This window comes from Triticum urartu, chromosome 2 (assembly GCF_003073215.2).
Source record: "Triticum urartu cultivar G1812 chromosome 2, Tu2.1, whole genome shotgun sequence".
Taxonomy (NCBI): Eukaryota; Viridiplantae; Streptophyta; class Magnoliopsida; order Poales; family Poaceae; genus Triticum; species Triticum urartu.
The window spans coordinates 681,022,042-681,040,230 of NC_053023.1; the positions used below are offsets into that span (position 1 = coordinate 681,022,042).

The 18,189-nt window shown below is 45.6% G+C and overlaps 3 protein-coding genes across 5 annotated transcripts; 2 read left to right on the forward strand and 1 right to left on the reverse strand.

Annotated features, from left to right (window-relative positions):
* Window positions 1–3,617: 3,617 nt before the first annotated feature.
* Window positions 3,618–7,464, reverse strand: LOC125539694 (F-box/LRR-repeat protein At3g59200-like). 3 transcript variants are annotated; one of them, XM_048703205.1, is made up of 5 exons: window positions 6,431–7,464; window positions 6,077–6,232; window positions 5,789–5,990; window positions 4,915–4,954; window positions 3,618–3,865 (listed from the first exon to the last, which is right to left on the reverse strand). In XM_048703205.1, exons 1-4 carry the CDS (start codon window positions 7,331–7,333, stop codon window positions 4,923–4,925), a joined length of 1,293 nt encoding a protein of 430 aa, XP_048559162.1. In that variant the 5' UTR covers window positions 7,334–7,464; the 3' UTR covers window positions 3,618–3,865; window positions 4,915–4,922. The 3 variants fall into 3 exon arrangements, with proteins under 3 accessions (XP_048559162.1, XP_048559161.1, XP_048559163.1); XM_048703204.1 differs by having other exon boundaries at window positions 3,618–3,880; XM_048703206.1 differs by having other exon boundaries at window positions 3,618–3,919.
* Window positions 7,465–10,208: 2,744 nt separating this feature from the next.
* On the forward strand, window positions 10,209–12,740 carry LOC125539696 (protein LYK5-like). Its single transcript, XM_048703207.1, has one exon. It carries the CDS (start codon window positions 10,380–10,382, stop codon window positions 12,510–12,512), a length of 2,133 nt encoding a protein of 710 aa, XP_048559164.1. The 5' UTR covers window positions 10,209–10,379; the 3' UTR covers window positions 12,513–12,740.
* Window positions 12,741–13,977: 1,237 nt separating this feature from the next.
* LOC125534068 (nucleolin-like) lies at window positions 13,978–14,889 on the forward strand. Its single transcript, XM_048697367.1, has 3 exons — window positions 13,978–14,117; window positions 14,237–14,299; window positions 14,384–14,889. Exons 1-3 carry the CDS (start codon window positions 14,012–14,014, stop codon window positions 14,656–14,658), a joined length of 444 nt encoding a protein of 147 aa, XP_048553324.1. The 5' UTR covers window positions 13,978–14,011; the 3' UTR covers window positions 14,659–14,889.
* Window positions 14,890–18,189: the final 3,300 nt, after the last annotated feature.

The following is an 18,189-nucleotide window of genomic DNA, read 5'->3' on the forward strand; positions in this document are numbered from 1 at the left end:
TAATGGGCCAAGGGCACCAGCCCCCCCAAGGCCCATGCGCATGGGAGAAGGGAAACCCTAAAGGGGAGGGCCTCCACTTGACTTGGGAGGCACTCCTCCCCCCCTTGGCCGCCGCTCCCAACCCTAGATGGGATCTAAGGGGGGCCGGCCCCCTCTCTCCCCACCTATAAATAGTGGAGGGGTGGGAGGGCGGCCACACCCTTGAACCTGGCGCAGCCCCTCCCCTCTAATACCTCTCCTCCTCCGCGTGAGCTTGGCGAATCCCTGCCGGAGAACTGCCACACCATCACCACCACGCCGTCGTGCTGCTGTTGGACTCTCTTCCTCAACCTCTCCCTCCTCCTTGCTGGATCAAGGCGTGGGAGACGTCTCCGTTCTGTACGTGTGTTGAACGCGGAGGTGCCGTCCGTTCGGCGCTAGGATCATCGGTGATTTGGATCATGACGAGTACGACTCCATCAACCCCGTTCACTTGAACGCTTCCGCTAAGCGATCTACAAGGGTATGTAGATGCACTCCCCTTCCCCTCGTTGCTAGATTACTCCATAGATTGATCTTGGTGATGCGTAGAAAATTTTAAATTTCTGCTATGATCCCCAACAGATGGGGCATTGCTATTATGGGTTGCCTAGATCTCACAACGATATCAATGTCTTGCAGATATCTCTTTTCTTTGCAAGGCTAACTGGTGTTATTTCTTCGCCCTGCAACTTCACGGTGAATGACCATCAATATAACAAGTCTACTATCTAGCCAATGGCATCTATCCATCATGATCAACATTTGTAAAGACAATCTATAATCCTGAGAGCAGGAAACATCCGCCAAGGCGCAAGAAGCTAAGAGGAAAGACATCAAGAGGGCCTTTGGAGTGTTGCAAGTTAGTTTAGCAATTGTTCGGGGCCTTGGTTGGTCGTATCTGCGGACTTTGTAGGCATGAACTCAAGGGGCTCAATCTTTTGGCAGCGGATGCATGTTGTGTTTCATGTGCAAAAGAACTTCGCGCCCTACGACATGCACATCATCCATCAACGCAATGTAAAGCCAATATCGCATTGATGGTACACCATTCGCAACTCTGTCATAAAGTTTTGCAGTGCGGTCGCACGAGTGGAGACAATGTGGCCATCGTCAACCATGGAGACCATAAGTTTTGCTTCTTGTTGCTCTACATGTTATTCGTTCACTCAATGTTGCTCTAAATGTTGTATATACTGCACGTTGATGGTGTCATGGACTAGGGGGTGCTAACCTATACGGCCCACAGTCCATGGGCTGGGCTTATGGCTCGTCCACCTGAACAACTTTTATAAAAGGGACCACACCGTAATGTCAACAAAGCGTTCGCGAATGATGCCAGAACAAAGCCATCTTCATCCCCTTCATCAACCCTAGCCGTCGCCATTTTCCATCTCCATATCCACCATCACCACCATAGTCCATCTCCCTCTAGTTCATACTTGTAATCGTGCATCGCACACGACATCCATTGTAAGACATATTTTCAATCAATCAATCTTCAAGATGTGTTCTTCATGCGACCTGATCTCCATGTGTGAGTAGTTCGGTAAGGTATGTGTTGAGGCACATGCCTTACAACTCTCTGTATTTGTTGTGGAGATTAATGGAAGTGCTTTGAATTAACGTCCCATATGTGTGAAATAAAATTATTTCGTAGATGTCTCTTGTCTTGTCCGCAATCTTCATCCTTGCAGGTACCTAGGATCATGGAGATTGAGCCACAGTGAGGCTAAGGGTAGGGAGAGCGTGTAGTGTTATTCTGAACACCAGTGGCAGAAGGGTTTAGTACGATAACATGGGTCCAATCCATGGTGATTGATGAACTATGGTCATTAACACCCAAAGCTCTTGTATGATTATTATAATCTTAATTATCGAGGCAACCTCGTACGACGGATAGGGCCTTCGGTCGGACAACTGATTCTTGATGCAAGGCACGTGCTGGTCAAGATGTTACTTGGACACATCCCACACTTCGGTTCGTAATAAGCACATCTCGATTGGTGACTTCCAGCGCACAAATTAAGATCATATTTGGTCCCAACACAAACACATGGTTGTAAGCATTAAGACCTCATACTCATACCTCTTTTTTATTATAAGTGTTCAATCACAATTTGCTTGATCGATCCGATCAAAAGTTGAAATTAATCCTTTGATGAAAGCTTGCTGGAAACCATCACTTCACGTGGACCTTCTTCTCGTGGGTACGATAACCCGGGTCACTCGTAGGGAAATAGGTGCGGGATACTTTCTGTTCCTTTACCGGATCACTAAAAGGAGGTATCACCAGTCCTCGGATCCTAACATGTCGGAGTCGGATCCAGGCGCCGCCATGGAGGAGAACGCCGGAGCTGGCCGTAGAGGAGCTCGGTAGTGTGAGAGGGGAGTGGAGTGGAGTGGAATGCTGCTAGGGTTTCGGCCGGAGTGCGGACAGGGTCCATTTTATGTGGTGTTAGGTGGGCCGGATCCGACATGGCAAGCGCGCTCGGGCGTCTCCATATCCGCCCCATATTTGGGCTGGTTATCATGAGTGTCGATCAGTCCGGGCGTCCGTATATCCACTCTAGAATTGGGTTGGTTATGGGGTGTGTCGGTCAGTCTGGACGTTTGGGTCGGAAATGAGGCGCCCAGTTGGGTGTCTTTTTCCGTCCGGTCACTGACGGGACAACCCGTCTGGGGCATTTGGGGCGGGTGGGGGGGGGGGGGGGGGGGGGGGGGGGGGGGGGGGGGGGGGGGGGTCTGGTTGCAGCTGCTCCAAGGACACCCTCAGTGAACTCGTTATCTGTTATCTTACCGAAGTTGCTTCGCCAAGTGCCCAAGTTAGCCGTTGCCGTTTTGGGTCACGATCTTGCTCAAGCGTTATCCTTTCATCCCTTGAGTTCTTTCTCCCATGAGTCCCATCTAATGATCTAAACCCTGGCGAGCAGTGTTGGTGCTTACTTGTGTCTGCACGAGAATGAATACTGATTAGGTACCAGCTCAGCAACTTCAGTTAGTATGGGCTATCAATCACCTAGATTCTTCGGAGGACTACAATGGACCCATTTTTTCTAGGGCAGCAGACCGAGAGAGGTTTACTACTTTGAAGATTGGTTATACTCCCTCCGTTTCAAATTATTTGATGTATCTAAAATACATCTAGATACATCCATACCTGCGACAAGTAATTCGGAACGGAGGGAGTACATAAGAAAGAGAGTGCAATGGGATGTCAAGTTTTCACTGGGTACGGCATGTTCACCTTTCTATTTCTGATGAGGAATGAAGGTCCAGTTTGTCTTGGAAAAATGAGGAAACACCCACAGAGAAAAAAAATAGAGTACAGACGGGCATACACACACCCAAATATATATATATATATATCTGAAAACTACAAATGGAGAAGTTAGTGTTATGTGCATGACTTCTGAATCTTTAGTGGTGAGCTTTTGACTTTTCAGAGACGTGTTATTTTATTTTATTTTGAACAAGGACGTGTTATTATTTCTGCTTGAATGGACAGTCTGCGACTGAACCTATTGTGGAGATTGATGCATCCATTTTATCACATACTAGATCAGAGACTTGGAATAACTCTCAACCAGTCCCGCAAAAAAAAAAGTAACTCTCAACTAAGTTCATCAGCCACGGGAAATTGTTTAGCAGAGGTACGACACTGCTATAATTAGCATGGAGTACATAAGGGATAGGGCTTCGGGACGATGGTGAGCAGCAACTAGGGCCTCCTGAACGATGATGAGCAGCTCGTTGAATGCAGTGGAGTCCCTCTCCTCCGGTGGAGCTGGCCGCCTTGAGAACGTAACGAACTTCTCACGGTAGGCCGGTACGACGTCATTTGTGCCTAGACGCACATATACTGGGATCATCAGAAGACAGATATCTCTAATTAACAACCCTGCAGTTATAAAAGGAATGTGCTGACATGCATTTAAATAAGAAACACGAGAGTTTGAGATTAACGTTAGGATCTAAAGGGTGAGTTTTCAGTACATTCCTCTTATCCAGCTCTGACAACTCAAATTTTCCTTTCACCTGCTCAAAACCATGAATGAGTTTTGACTGCCGCTGAAAATTAATTTGTTCTTTGGATTGTTTTGAGGAATGGAGAGTTAACTAAGGATAATAAGCTCAAAATGGATGGAAAGGTAGCAATGCCTGTGAATTTTGGGGTGCATGCCGCAGAATCTGTCGATCACCTGTTTTTGATGTGTCGACTTTCCTAGCTACATCTATTTGGTCAAATTTGTGGTTGTGCTTCTGGAATGGGAATTATACCTCTGGACAACTTAACCTGTCGATCAGCTGTTTGGTAGTTTGTTGAGTTCATTCCAGCAAAATAGTAAAAGGTTGGCCACAGGAATGCAACATATTTTCAGCGCATAAGACCACCTGACCCTTCCATTAGTATTATTCACAATGTGTAACTGGGTTGACTACTGGTATAAACTATTGAACGAAAATAATGATGCCACATTGCAGCATAAATGCAAAAAATGAGAGCACTTAGGTTATGGTTGAGGAGAGTACTGTAGTGATGTGCTTCAATTATTTTTCCCTATTTTTATCATTGGGTCAAGGAAAAAGAAGACATATTTTTCTTCAACCAATGTGCATCTAAACTTTAACTGGCAAGCAATTTTGTACCTTTTCCTTTATTTTTATATGCACATATTGTGTCAATGTACTAAGCAGAATGAATGAACATCTACACCAGAGATTGCCAGTGTACGAAAAGAGTTGCATTGAAGAAGATTGGAATGGATAATCCAACTTAATCAAGACACTAAAAAGGGCAATCAGCAACACCACACATCACTACCCAAAATGTGCTCCATGTATTTCTAAAATATCAAAGAGGCCTAAATCTAAGAATAGTCCAGATCTTCATACCTCGTGTTTTAGCTGAACTCAGTGCAAACAAAATTGAAACCTGCAAGATAAGAAAACACAGAATCAATTCAGAGAGAACCTACTACAGACAAATGGGAATTTTCAATGAACTGTAAAGAAATATGGAAACATGGATATTATCTTCTAATAAGAGCTTCACTTGTAACATGTACTTCTTTATAACCAAATATTGTAAAGCGGGACTAACTTTACTAAAATAAGATGGTAATATTTTGGCTTCTTCCTGGTTATTTGAGATGTAATCGCACATAACAGGATTCATAAATTACAGAGGGTAACAGTATGGAGTTAAAATTTGCCAAAATCATTGACATGATAGTTGTTGTGAGCTGTCAGCTAAAAAGAAGGGACAAAAGAATATGCAACATCCACAAGGGGAATCATAGCATAAGAAGAGCAAGATAGTCACACGCTAGCTTGTAAAGGATCTAGATGACAGTAGGCCCAATCAAGATGGCTGGATAGAGGGTAGCATTCGCCTATATGGATGTACTGGGACCATTCATTTCCAATATGTCGATAAACTGCAACTGCTACATAATGCCAACATAATATACTTGGAACTGCTTGATGTGTGATTGTTACTAACTAATTGTTGTAGTTCCAAAATCCAAATTGATAGTATATGTTTTTGTATAATAAAGCCAGTTACAAATATGCAGTACATCCCTGTCTTTCACTTTCTCTTCATCAAATATTTGAATCTGAATGTTTCTCCACGCACGCCCAAATTTCTAACTATATTCTACTGATTAGTTTGAGATTTTCTTCACTGCCTGATGTTCAATGCCTAGAAGCATGAAGAGTGCCAACAGTAATAAGTAGCATGAAGAGTGCCAACAGTTTAACTCACATCCAGATCCAGGAATCCTGCTAGTTTGTTGGACACTAATTTGCTCAAGGCGTATGCCGTACGTAGTCAGTATTTTCAAAATTTTGTGAACCTTGCTATCAACATTTGCACATTTGGTTTCAACAATCTTAAGACAGTTGGATGCAACCGACTGTCCCAATGGTTTGTAGATTCCTTCTGCTTCAGTTACATATGAAGGTCCCTAACACACACACAAAATAAAACCAATCAGGTAATCCTGGACAGTCATTTTAAATGATACACAGCTATCCAGCTAAAAAACTATACCTTAGAAAGTTGAAGAGTAAGCTTCTCCAAAATTGGCGAGTGTTGGAGAAAACAAATTAGTGCATTATGGTCAGCAGCCAAACACCAATCATTGAGTAGCAAAGTCTTTAACTTGGTAAATGTAGGGCACCACTTCAAATCCCTGTTGAAAACAGTCTAGGGAAAGTGCAAAGGAGCTGGATCAAATTAAGAACCTTTTGACCTTTGAAGTACAAAGTGCAATCAGCTGATGTGTGAAGTAAGTCATATGTAAAGCAATTACGATTTGTGATGATGGATATGGTTTCTACAAGAGAAATGAGGAAACATACAGTATATAACATAATCATAAGAGAGAAGATTTTGCAAACATACCACATCAGAATGAGCTGACAACTCCAAGTCTGTCGCTTCTGACAAACCTTTGAGAAAGATGCAGTTGTTGCGGTCATAAGGAGGCCCATGTTCAGGATCCCCATAATAATAATAACAACGATCACACATATCATCATCAGCACCACAACTATCAAACTGACCCTGAGAGCATTGATCGGCACAACTCTCGTTAAGCACAACAACAGCTCTTGCTAAACACGGCAAGCTCCCAAGCAATGGAATCCTTCCTTGGACCCATTCGATCAACTCAAGCGAAACAAGATTTGGTAGAGAAATAAGAATGCGGTAATTTTCTTGAGCATAGCAGCGGGTAATTCGCAGATGTTTCAAGGATGGAGACAAGAGCTGCTTGACAACGACGTCGCAAGTATCCATACTCAGTTCCACCAATGCTGGACAGCCTGTAAAATCAACGACGCTGCCGTAGAAACCGACACCAACAAGCTCTAATCTGGTGAGGTGCTGGGAGAAGAGATGCATGTCAGATGGTGGCGAGGCTCCCGGATCCTCGGGAATGCGAAGCCGGAGCCGGAGCGCCCGGACACGAGGCAGGGCCTTCCAGAGCCAGCTGCTCGCACGCCGCTGGTTGGCGGGCAACAGCATGAATCCGTCGGAATCTAAGTCGAAATCGCAGGAATCCAGAGGCGGGCCGTCGCCCCCGCACCTGAGGTGGAGCAAGTAGTCCACGAATTGGGCGAACATGTCGGCGCTGCCCCACCCCTTGGCTCCGGTGAAGCGGAGGGTGGGCACGGACCTCCAGACGCCGCGCCAGCGCCGGGCGAGCAAGGACGTCCGCACCACCTCATGAGCCGGCAGGAGGCGGAGCACGTGGTGGAGGATGTCCTCCGGGAGGGCGCTTATGCGGTCCACCCCGCTCGCCATGGTCGAAGCTTCCCGCCCCGGAGCGGCGTTCCGTCGAACAGGTGTCGTGCGCCGCCGCTAGGGGAGCACGGAGGAAGACTGCTTTTTTTTTTTTTTGAGGGGGTGAGAGGCCAAACGGGGAAAGAACAGTTCACTTCATTTCCTTAGGGCAACTTCATTGGAGCAGACCTGGCCAAACGGGACGACCCGGCCCATTCTGGCCTGGCACGGCCCGTACGGCCCGTGCCGTGTCGGCCCACATGCTGTGCCTTTAGGCCCAGGCACGGCCTAGTTAGTAAACGGGCCGGCATGTTGGCCCGGTTAGCACGTTGGGCTGCACATTTTCAGCATGTTGGGCTAATTTTTAGACCTATTGGGTTGTATTTTATGTATACGTATAAAAAATACTGAAAATTATATAAAAAAATAAACGGGACGGGCCGTGCCGGCCTGCATTCCCAGGCTCCAGGCCTAGGCACGGACCAAGGAGTGCCGCATGCCGGGCACGGCCCGTTTAGCCCGTGACGTGCCTGGCCCATGGCGAACCGCGCCGGCGTGCTCGCGGGCTGGCCTGGTTGGCCCGGCCCGTTTGGCCAGCTATACTAGTAGGCTTGTTGTCTTTGATGCTTGTTTGCTATCACTCGGTATCAATCGCTTTTTTCTTTTTTCTTTTTGGATATTGCTCGTTGTAAGTTATAGTCAATGGCTTTATTAATTCAAAGTCGGACTCATCTCGAGCTTTCTCTCTAATTTATTTTGTTGCATAGTATTATTACTACGAAGGCTTTCTTTGATTCATAAAATATGAATATTATAGGAATAGGAAAATCATAATAAGCGAGATGACATGTATCTCAATTGCTACAGGGAAAGAGATGTCATTTGATGCACATGATATGAATTTTTCAACCGAGTCTAGCCTAATGTTATTTTTCTTTGATTAGGATTGGTTTCTATCCTACTTAGGAATAGGAACTCGTTCCTACAAAACTAAAGGACACCAAAGAAATATTTCCTACAAAATTCATGTCTTTATCCTTTAGAATTCCTACAAAATTCATGTAAATTAAAGGAGGCTGAAATTTTAACAACATTGTTTGTCAGATCAAAATGCAAGGATTATATAGCAACAACAAAAAACAAATATTTCGATGGTTCTGGGCATGAATTTTGCTATAATTTGTAGCATAGGGTTAGTACTATGAAACGTAAACTTCGACAAAAAATTCAACTCCTAGCACATACACACAATATGATGGCTACCTTATAATCAACTAATGTTATGTAAATTGTCACAAAAATATTGTGCAGATGTGAGCCAAAAACACTAATGTTGTGTTTGGATGTCTGTATTGGAGACCTCTATATTGATTAGTTTCAATTCCATTTCAGCCAGGAAACTGTAATGAACACTAATACAAATTCAATTGTTTGGATGTTAACTAAATTGGCTCATGGAATCCTATTGAGGTTTCAATACGGAATCATGTTTGGATGTCAAACTATGGAATTGCATAGCAATATTAGTATATGCATCAAAACAGAAGTTGTATAATGTGTGACTACAATTGAATGATTATATAGCAACAAAAAAATTATCAAATATTCAAGAATGGTGGAGGAAGAAGGAGAGCCGTGTTGACGCAGGAAGAAGGGGAGCTGTCTTGTATCCGGCGGTAGCTAGCTGGGAAAAGGAGGACTAGAAAGAAGGGGAGTCGTGTCTCGGTTGAGGAGGCCCGAGAGAAAGAGGAGATAGGCTCCGACGGTGGGTCACTGCAGTGCCGGGGACGAAGGGAAGGGCCAGCGCCAGAAGGGACTGCAGCCGCATCCATCAAAGGTTAGATGGGATCTGGCAGTGGTGAGCATTGCTGAAGACAACTAAAAGGGGAGCCGGAGGAGAGGAAGGATCGGCGGCGGAGGAAAAAGGGAACGAGAGGGCGCCGATCTGCGGGGCACCGCCGTCTTCGATCTGCGTGGGTGCCGTCGTCCTCTGTCTCATGGTGGGGGGACGAAGGGACGAAAGAGAGGCCCGAGCCATTTTCCTTTTGTGGGCTTGAGCCCATTTGGCTGAAATCGAAGGTGCTACCCTCCGAATTGTCGCAAGGAGTGGACGTGTGCGAACGAAAACTGCTATGTATTCGTTATCGTTTCGGTCTGCTGTTTCAGAGTACATCCAAGTACCTGAATTGCAAATGCAGTTTAAGGGCTCATTTGATTCAAAGGAATTGTATAGGAATTTTGGAAGATTGAAATCCTTGGAATTTTTTTCCTATGTTAGTCTTTTGATTCGTAGGATTGGATGCTTTTTTAATATGAAATCTTTTGTATGTACTACATTTCATAAAAAAATTAGCATTCAATCCAACCTCTTTTTATAATTTCTTTTCTTTTCTATGACATCAAACACTCTTTTTAAAGTTGGCATGTCACTCCAATCATCTACCTTTTCTATTCCCGCATTTTTTAGAATCATGCGAGTCAAAAAGGGGCCTTAAAAATATTAATTACGTGGCCTGCTTGGAAGAGGAGGTAGTACTTATACCTGGCCATGGGCAGCCCGCACCGGACGGCCCGGCCCGGCTCAAAAATCCCAGGCTGGGCCGAGTCCGAGCATGCCATCGAGCCGGGATCGGGCCTGAAAATCAAGCCCAACGGGCAGATCGGGCCGAGCGTGCCATCAGGCAGGGCTCGGGCCTGAAAATCGAGCCCGACGGACAAATCGGGCCGAGCTTTGCACAAAGCGGGATTTTAGCCATACCGGGCCGGGCCGACCTAGCCTTGTTGGGTTTTATGAGGCTCGCGCCTGATTTAGTAGGCCCGATGGTCGGGCCAGGCCGGGCTTGGGCCTAGGTTTTCAGCACCGGGCTTTTTTTGGCCCGGCCCGGCCCGAGGTATAGTAGTACTTAATTTAAATTTGCCTTCGAAATACCTAAATTTTATCAGGAAATATCAGCTTTCCGTCTACGCCGTCAACGGTCCAGGTCGTTTGTACTAGTCTACTCCTGAGTCTTCACTTGGTTATTAATTCCCTGCTCCACACTCTTGGCCAGCATCCTGCACGCGCGTGATGAACCAAATTGTTCCAAGTCCAAGTAAGCAAATCATGCCTCGTCTCCATGGCCGCGCCCCAGCTGCGCTTGCCATCCGCCACCTCCTCATTTCGTTCCTCCTCGCGCTGCTCCCGCTCGCGTCTGCGCAGCAGGAGTACGAGGCCAACGCGCAGAGCGACTGCTACGCCAACAACGGCAGCTCGGTCCTCGGCTACACCTGCAGCAGCAGCAAGAGCAACCACGCTAACTCCTCGTCGGCATCGGCATGCGCCACCTACCTGGCCTTCCGCTCCGATCTGCCCGGCTACGGCTCCCCAATCACCGTCGCCTACCTCCTCAACGCCAGCGCGTCCGCCGTCGCCGCCGCCAACTCCGTGCCCATCGCCTCCCCGGTCCAGAACGGCAGCCTGCTCCTCGTCCCCGTCCGCTGCGCCTGCACGGCGGCGGGGCACTACCAGCACGACGCCGCCTACGCCATCCAGTTCGGCTACGAGACCTACTTCTCCATCGCGAGCGACGTGTACCAGGGGCTCTCCACCTGCCAGGCGATGATGGCGCAGAACCCCGCGCACGATAGCCTCGATCTGTATCCCGGCATCGCCCTCACCGTGCCGCTCCGCTGCGCGTGCCCTTCGCCCACGCAGGCCTCGACTGGAGTCAAGTACCTCGTGACCTACGTTCTCGACTGGGACGACGACGCGTCCACCGTCGCCGACCGCTTCCGCGCCGACTACCAGGCCCTGCTTCACGCCAATAGCATCACCGACGACACCACCGTGTACCCGTTCACCACCATGCTGGTTCCGCTCAAGGATAAGCCCACCTCTGAAATAGCGGTCCTGCCGGAGCCACCCACACCGTCACCGTCACCGTCACCAGCACCGTCCGATGTGGTGTCAGTCCCGCCGGCGAGTTCCACTGAATCCAGCAGTGGTCCTACTCCAAGGTGGCGGGTCGTCGTCGGCGTTGCTGCTGGATGCAGTGTTCTTACTTTGGGTGCCCTGCTTGCTCTGTTCTTGCTATGCCGTTGGCGTCGGCGGCACGGCGACCGTGGTGACCGAAGCAAGACCACCCTACCGGCAGTGGAGCATGCTGTGTCAGACGGGCCGGCGAAGGGAGCTTTGACGAGGGCGGCGTCCTTGATGTGGCCGATGGTGGTGCGCGAGGCAGTGGGGTCGCTGACCGTGTACGACTACGGGGATCTAGAGAGGGCGACATCAGGTTTCTCGGAGGAGCAGCGTATTGGAAACTCGTCGGTCTACCGCGCGGTGATCAACGGCAGCGCTGTGGTCGTGAAGCGAGTGCCCGGCGACGTGGGCACTGAGGTGACCATCCTGGGGCGCGTCAACCACTCGAGCCTCATCCGCATGTCCGGCCTGTGCATGCACGGCGGCTACACCTACACGGTGTTCGAGTTCGCCGAGAACGGCGCGCTCAGCGACTGGCTCCACGGCGGCGAGGAGGAGGAGGAGGGCCGCGTGCTCGGGTGGAGCCAGCGCGTGCAGGTGGCGCTCGACGTGGCAGGCGGGCTCAACTACCTGCACAACTACACCGACCCTCCCTACGTGCATAAGAACCTCAAGGCCAGCAACATCCTCCTCGACGCATGCTTCCGCGCCAAGCTCTCAAACTTCGGCCTCGCGCTCGCGATCACCGAGGACGACGACCGCGGCGGCCTGTGGATGACCCGGCACGTGGTCGGCACGCAGGGCTATCTGGCGCCCGAGTACCTCGAGCACGGGCTGATCGGCCCCCAGCTCGACGTGTTCGCGTTCGGCGTCCTCCTGCTTCAGCTCTTGTCCGGGAGGGAGGCGGCTAGACAAGACGACGACGGCGGCGGCAGCGGCAAGAACGGGAAGGTGGTATTGCTTTGGGAGGAAGCGGAACGGTTGGGCCTGGGCGGCGGCGGCGGCGGCGGCGGCGACCTGCTGGACAAGGTGACGGCGTTCGTCGACGGCCGGCTGCATGGGCAGTATCCGTTGGACGTGGTGTTCGCTATGCTCGCGTTGGCACTGAGGTGCGTGGCCCGGGAGTCCCGGACGCGGCCGTCCATGGCCGAGGTGCTCCTCTCGCTCTCGGGGGTGTACAATTGGACAATAAATTGGGACCCTCGGTGCCCTGAAGGCACCGGAACTCCTCACGAACAATAGGCCCAGATTACTACCGCATCCAACACGGCGGGTCACCGTCGGTGTACTTTCCCAAGACGTATAGATATCTTATATGGACTTGTATTGCTATCACGATCAGAAATAAACCTCGGCACTGAAGCAAACTCAATTCCATAGTTGTAAACCATCATGTCATTTTCTTGTTAGTACTCAAATCGTTACTACTCTTTCTATAAAATCTTAAAGCATCTCCAACAGCAGCCTTGAAACAGGACACTTGGTGTAAAATGATCGTTTTTTTCATCATTTAAGCCCAAAAAAGAGCTCCAACAGCTGCCCTAAGAGTATCTTCAACAGACGCGCGTTAAAAAATGCAGCGCTGAAATAGTGTTTTTGTGCGCAGGAGGTTTACCAGACGCACAAAAACACGCCACCCAACCCAGCGGCCCCACATGTAGCACCCCGCGCGCACAAGCCGGCGCCCCAAATTTGCAGGCCCGCAACCCGCGTGCGCTAAATTTACAGCTTCGTTTTTGTGCATGCTTTATTTTACAGCTTCTGTTGGAGCGTTGTTTTTATCGCGCGCGCTATATAAGCATCTTTTTCAACGTGTGCGCGTCTGTTGAAGATGCTCTAAACATATAAAGTTGTGGTGCCCAAAATAATAAGACCAAGGTGATCCAAATTTAGATCACGCGTTGTCGTGCCCAAATCCAAAAAACACCGCGCGTGTGTGGCCAACTGCCATATGAGGTTTCACCCCGCCTCTCGCAGCCGCCGCTGTCATGGAGCGCACCCCTGACCATGCCATCGACCCCGCACCTACCTGTCCTCGGTCAGGTCCCCATCCCCCTCGCCGCGGTCGTGGCCGACTTACCATCATCCGCTACACCGTCATTGCGGCACCATAAGCTGTCGTCACGGTAGGAGGTGCGACAACATATGAAAAAAGAAAACTTTGCATTTCCATGAGAATTTAAAATCCTCATGGAGACACTTCTAAAAGGTTGTCTTTGGTGTTGTGGCCTTAATTATTTTTTTAAAGCTCAAAGGCCACACATTAAGTACTACATGTTGACAAACACACCCATACATAAAGATAAAATTACATTTATAATCTTGGGGGTACAAAAACTCATATGAATTCCTTCCTCTTTCTCCTCTTTGTGAACACATAACTCACATGAAGCATACCAAAAAAAACCACAACATCTTTTCGTTCCCTCCCTCTCTATAATCAGTCTTTGGCAAATGATTTCCAAAAGCCTAAATTTTGAATGTTACACTACAATAATCGGATATGATCGTATAGAATACAATATCCTTGGTTAATTGCAAAATTAGGAAGCATCATAACTAACAATCTTTCTGCCACCAATGGAAAATCCAATGGACACATTAGCGCGTAATATACACTAGCAGACTCTATAACCTTCCATTGAGTTTACCTATAAGTGGAGTCTCGAACAATGCAAAACTTCTTGTTGTGATATTTGTGTACTATGTTAGGTAGATAAATATACTTTTTGTGTATATATATGTACAACATTGTTCTTAGACAGAAAAGTTGTTTTGTAGTTTTGTTCTCTCTACATATTGCTCATAATAGAGATAATGATACTCAGTCAGGAAACAATGTTGCGGGTACATAACATGTCCTTTTTGAAGTTATAAATTTATTGTATTAATTGGCTAGAAAAATTAATTGACTAATAGCAGTAATAATATAAAATCCAACTAACCATATATGTATCCATATGTAGATGATATGAGTGAGGATGACTTATCTTCTGATGCATCACCTTTTTCTTCGGGGAACTCAAATGGTGTCTTATTCTCTTCCCTTTCCTAGTACAAATTATCATGTAGCTTACCTTGAAACAAGCAATTGACTTATATTCTAATTTCAGGTAGTCCGGTCGTTTTCAATATCACCGATAGGGACATGGACGACGAAATTATAATAGTTCAGAGTTCACCCCCTGAAGATAGCCCACCTGATAAGCGAAAACCACTTTTGGAGAATAATAATAAGAAGAAGAAGAAGAAGAGAAAGGTTACAGAGGACGAGGAAAACAAAATGGAGGAGGAATCAGATGGGAAGGAGGACAACACAGATAAGGAGGAAGAGGATGGCAGTGAGGAGGAGGAGGAGGACAGTGAAGAGGAGGAGGATGATGAGTGAAGTATACTTTCCTATGTAGTTTTTTTATAGTGGCACCCTTTCTTCTTGCTCTTGGGAAAGGTTTAGCATTTAGCCGCTTAGTAGTTTGTTTCAAGAAGCAATGGTGGGCTCTCAATAGCTGCCTTGTGAGCAATTCCGTGTACGCCATTATCCTATCTAGGGTAGCATTTAGGAAAACAAAAAATATAATATATAAAAATATTTTTTTATCTGCTTTGTTTAGTTGGACCATCGGATTTTTGTATTTCCATGACATTCACGATCACTTTTTTTGTGAACAACTCATGATTTTTTTTGAATTTGCAAAATTTTTGTTCAACTTCATGAATATTTTTTCAATACGTGAATATTGTTTCAGAATCACTAATGTTTTATGATTTGTGGAATAGTTTTCCAAAATTCACATGTTTTTTATATTTGGTACCTTTTGAAATCCTCAATTACCTTAAATAAGAAAAAGTAAAAACAAAAAAACAAAAAAGTAAAAAAAATGTAATGAAAAGAATGAAATACACTGGAGGTCGGCGCGGTGTCACTTTAGTCCTGCATCTTTCAAAATGCACCTTTTAGGTGCTAATTCTATAGTAAGTGGTTCATCCAAGGTCCTTTTTTCCACTAGGGCTCGCTGACCTGTTTGTGTGGTGCGTTGACCCCATGCCACGTTGACTCGGGAGAGGGGAAGGAAAAAGAAGAGAAGAGAAACAATACATGTTCATTTGGAACAAACTGATGACAGTAGTAGTGGCTCTGAGTTGGTTGACTCTGACAATGAATTACAGAAAGATAACGATGATCTGTTTGTGGAATGTGGGGATGACTAACATGGATTCAGTCCAACCTGAACGAAAACAATTCAGAAATATAGAAATGGGATAGAATCAAAACAAAAGGCTTTAAAACTCTCAAACTCTTGGTTCTTACACAATGATTGGGGCACTTGTAGAACACCCGTCAAGGGTTAATAGTAGATTTTTACTGAAGCTTAATGATGCTACGGACACGACAGCAAGGACACACCAGCAACGGCAACGACATACCCGACGAAGTTGGAGCTTGCGCTGTCGGCGGCGGTACTGATGACGACGCTACCATGCTCCTCTTCTTCAGCTGCTTCCCCGCCTAGGGGCTTGAAGTTCCGACCATGGATAGGGATAAGGCATGAGAGAGAGAGAAGGGATTTGGGGAAGAATGAGAGCCAGGTAGTGAGGATTGTGAAGAACAATGTTTATAAGTTTTTTTTTTGTAAAATATAGCAGCCTCCGCGGCCCCTGAAAAGACATGGCTTGGGTCAACGCGCCACGTGAGCAGGTCAACGAGCGCTAGTGAAAAAAAGAGCCTCGGGTGAACCACTTACTATATGATTAAGACCTAAAGATGCATTTCAAAATATATAGGAATAAAGTGACGCTGCGTCAAAATATTTAGGACCTCCAATGTATTTTTTAACTTTTTTGAGACAAAATGTATTTTTTAACTCTAATGAAAATACTGGAGGGGCTTCCCGGTCCGCTCATGGACCGGTCCGGCATGCCGGAGGGGAGCGCGAGAGCTATTTCTCGCTTTCGCTGAAGGAAAATCGCGACGCGTACGAAACTGGGCCGGCCCACTTGGGAACGCTAAAATTATAAAAAGCGACGAAAAAAGGGAAGCGCGCAAGGGACTCGATTCCTGGTCTCCACAACGGTAGTCGGTTGTGCTAGCCAACGAACTAGCAACGAATTTGTGATAAAGTTCAAGGCGCGAGCTACTTGAGTTAACACAAGCGAGATTTCCACTAGTTTTTCCCGGATTGTCAGTTTTTCTGGTTTTTTCTCTTTTCTTTTTTTGCTTCATTTTTATTCAGTTTTCTCCAGGTTATTTCTCCATTTTTGTTTGTTTCTTTTCTTCTCCATTTTTTCTTTTTCTTTTTTTTGTTTTCATTTTCACGCTAAATTTTCGTACATGCCAAAAACATTTTTTTAATAAATGATCAACATTTTTTGTATACATGTTCAACATTGTCCGAACACTTATTCAACATATTCAAATGCTTGTTCAACATTTTAATACTTATACAACATGTTTCAAATACTTGTTTGACATTTTTAAAATACTCATTTAACATTTTCTAATACTTATTCAACACTTTCTCAAATACTCTTTCAACATTTTCAAATTTTTTTGTTCCACATTTTCATACTTATTCAACATTTTCAAACTTTTTGTTCCACATTTTCCATATACTTGTTCAACATTTTGTAGTACTTATTCAACATTTTTCCAATAAGTTTTCAACATTTTTTAATACTTATTCAAAAAAATCAAATACTTGTTAAACATTTTTCAAATACTTGTTCTACATTTTTATTTAGAATGCTTGATTAACACTTTTCTATACATGATCAACATTTTTTAAAATACCTTTTCAACATTTTTCAACAACTTGTTCAGCATTTTAAAATACTTATTCAACATTTTCAAATTTTTTGTTCCACATTTTTATACTTATTCAACATTTTCAAAATTTTTGTTCCATCCTTTCCATATACTTGTTCAACATTTTGTAATACTTATTGAACAGTTTTCCAATATGTTTTCAACATTTTTAATACTTATTCAACATTTTTTCAAGTACTTGTTCAACATTTTCAAAAATTTGTTCTACATTTTTTAATTTGAATGCGTAAATTAACATTTTTTATACATGATCAATATTTTTTCAAATACTTGTTCAACATTTTCAAATACTTGTTCTACATTTTTCTTATTTTGAATGCTTAATTAAGATTTTTCTATAGATCATCAACATTTTTCCAAATACTTGTTCAACATGTTTCAAATGTTTTTGTAGACTTTTTTGTCAGTATATATATTTAAAATATTTGAAAGTATAAACAAAATGACAAAAATAAAGCAAAAAAACTAAATCAGATAACCTAAAATAAAAGAGGAAAATGAGGTTGTGGCCTCTCTCGCGCTTGGGCCGGCCCAATCCGCCATCTCCTCAGGGAGCAGTCCCCTCCCTCTCACAGAAAGCAAGAAATAGGGGCGCCTGGAGGGAAGGAGATAAAGCGTTTTTTTAACACCAAATAGCTTTATTTAGGCAATGCTTATGTGAATACAAGCTATTGGTTGGGGGAGGTGAGCTAAACATGGCGCCCACTCTCAAAGATGGGTAGAAGCCCTAATAGGATTGTGTGCTTCTAAATTACAAGCTCGAGACTCATGACTAATAGATGCTTCCTGGAGTAGCTCCTTCTTCACTACGATCTCTTTGACAATCACTCTATAGTTGCATGGATTCTCCTCTTGAATGTTCCGTACTACTTGCAATCTGTAACTTGGACTGGTTCAAGTCCAGAGTCAGGGAGAGAGCCTCATTACAGGCAATAGCTTCCAGGATTGCCGGCTGAGTAAGCCCCTCAAACACCACTGACGATACTCCAAGGAACGTGCCGCTCGAGTCTCGGCAGACTGCACTAACATCATCTTTGTTTTCTCCTCGGTTGACTCCACCATCAACATAAATCTTGGCGCTGCCGATAGCCGGGG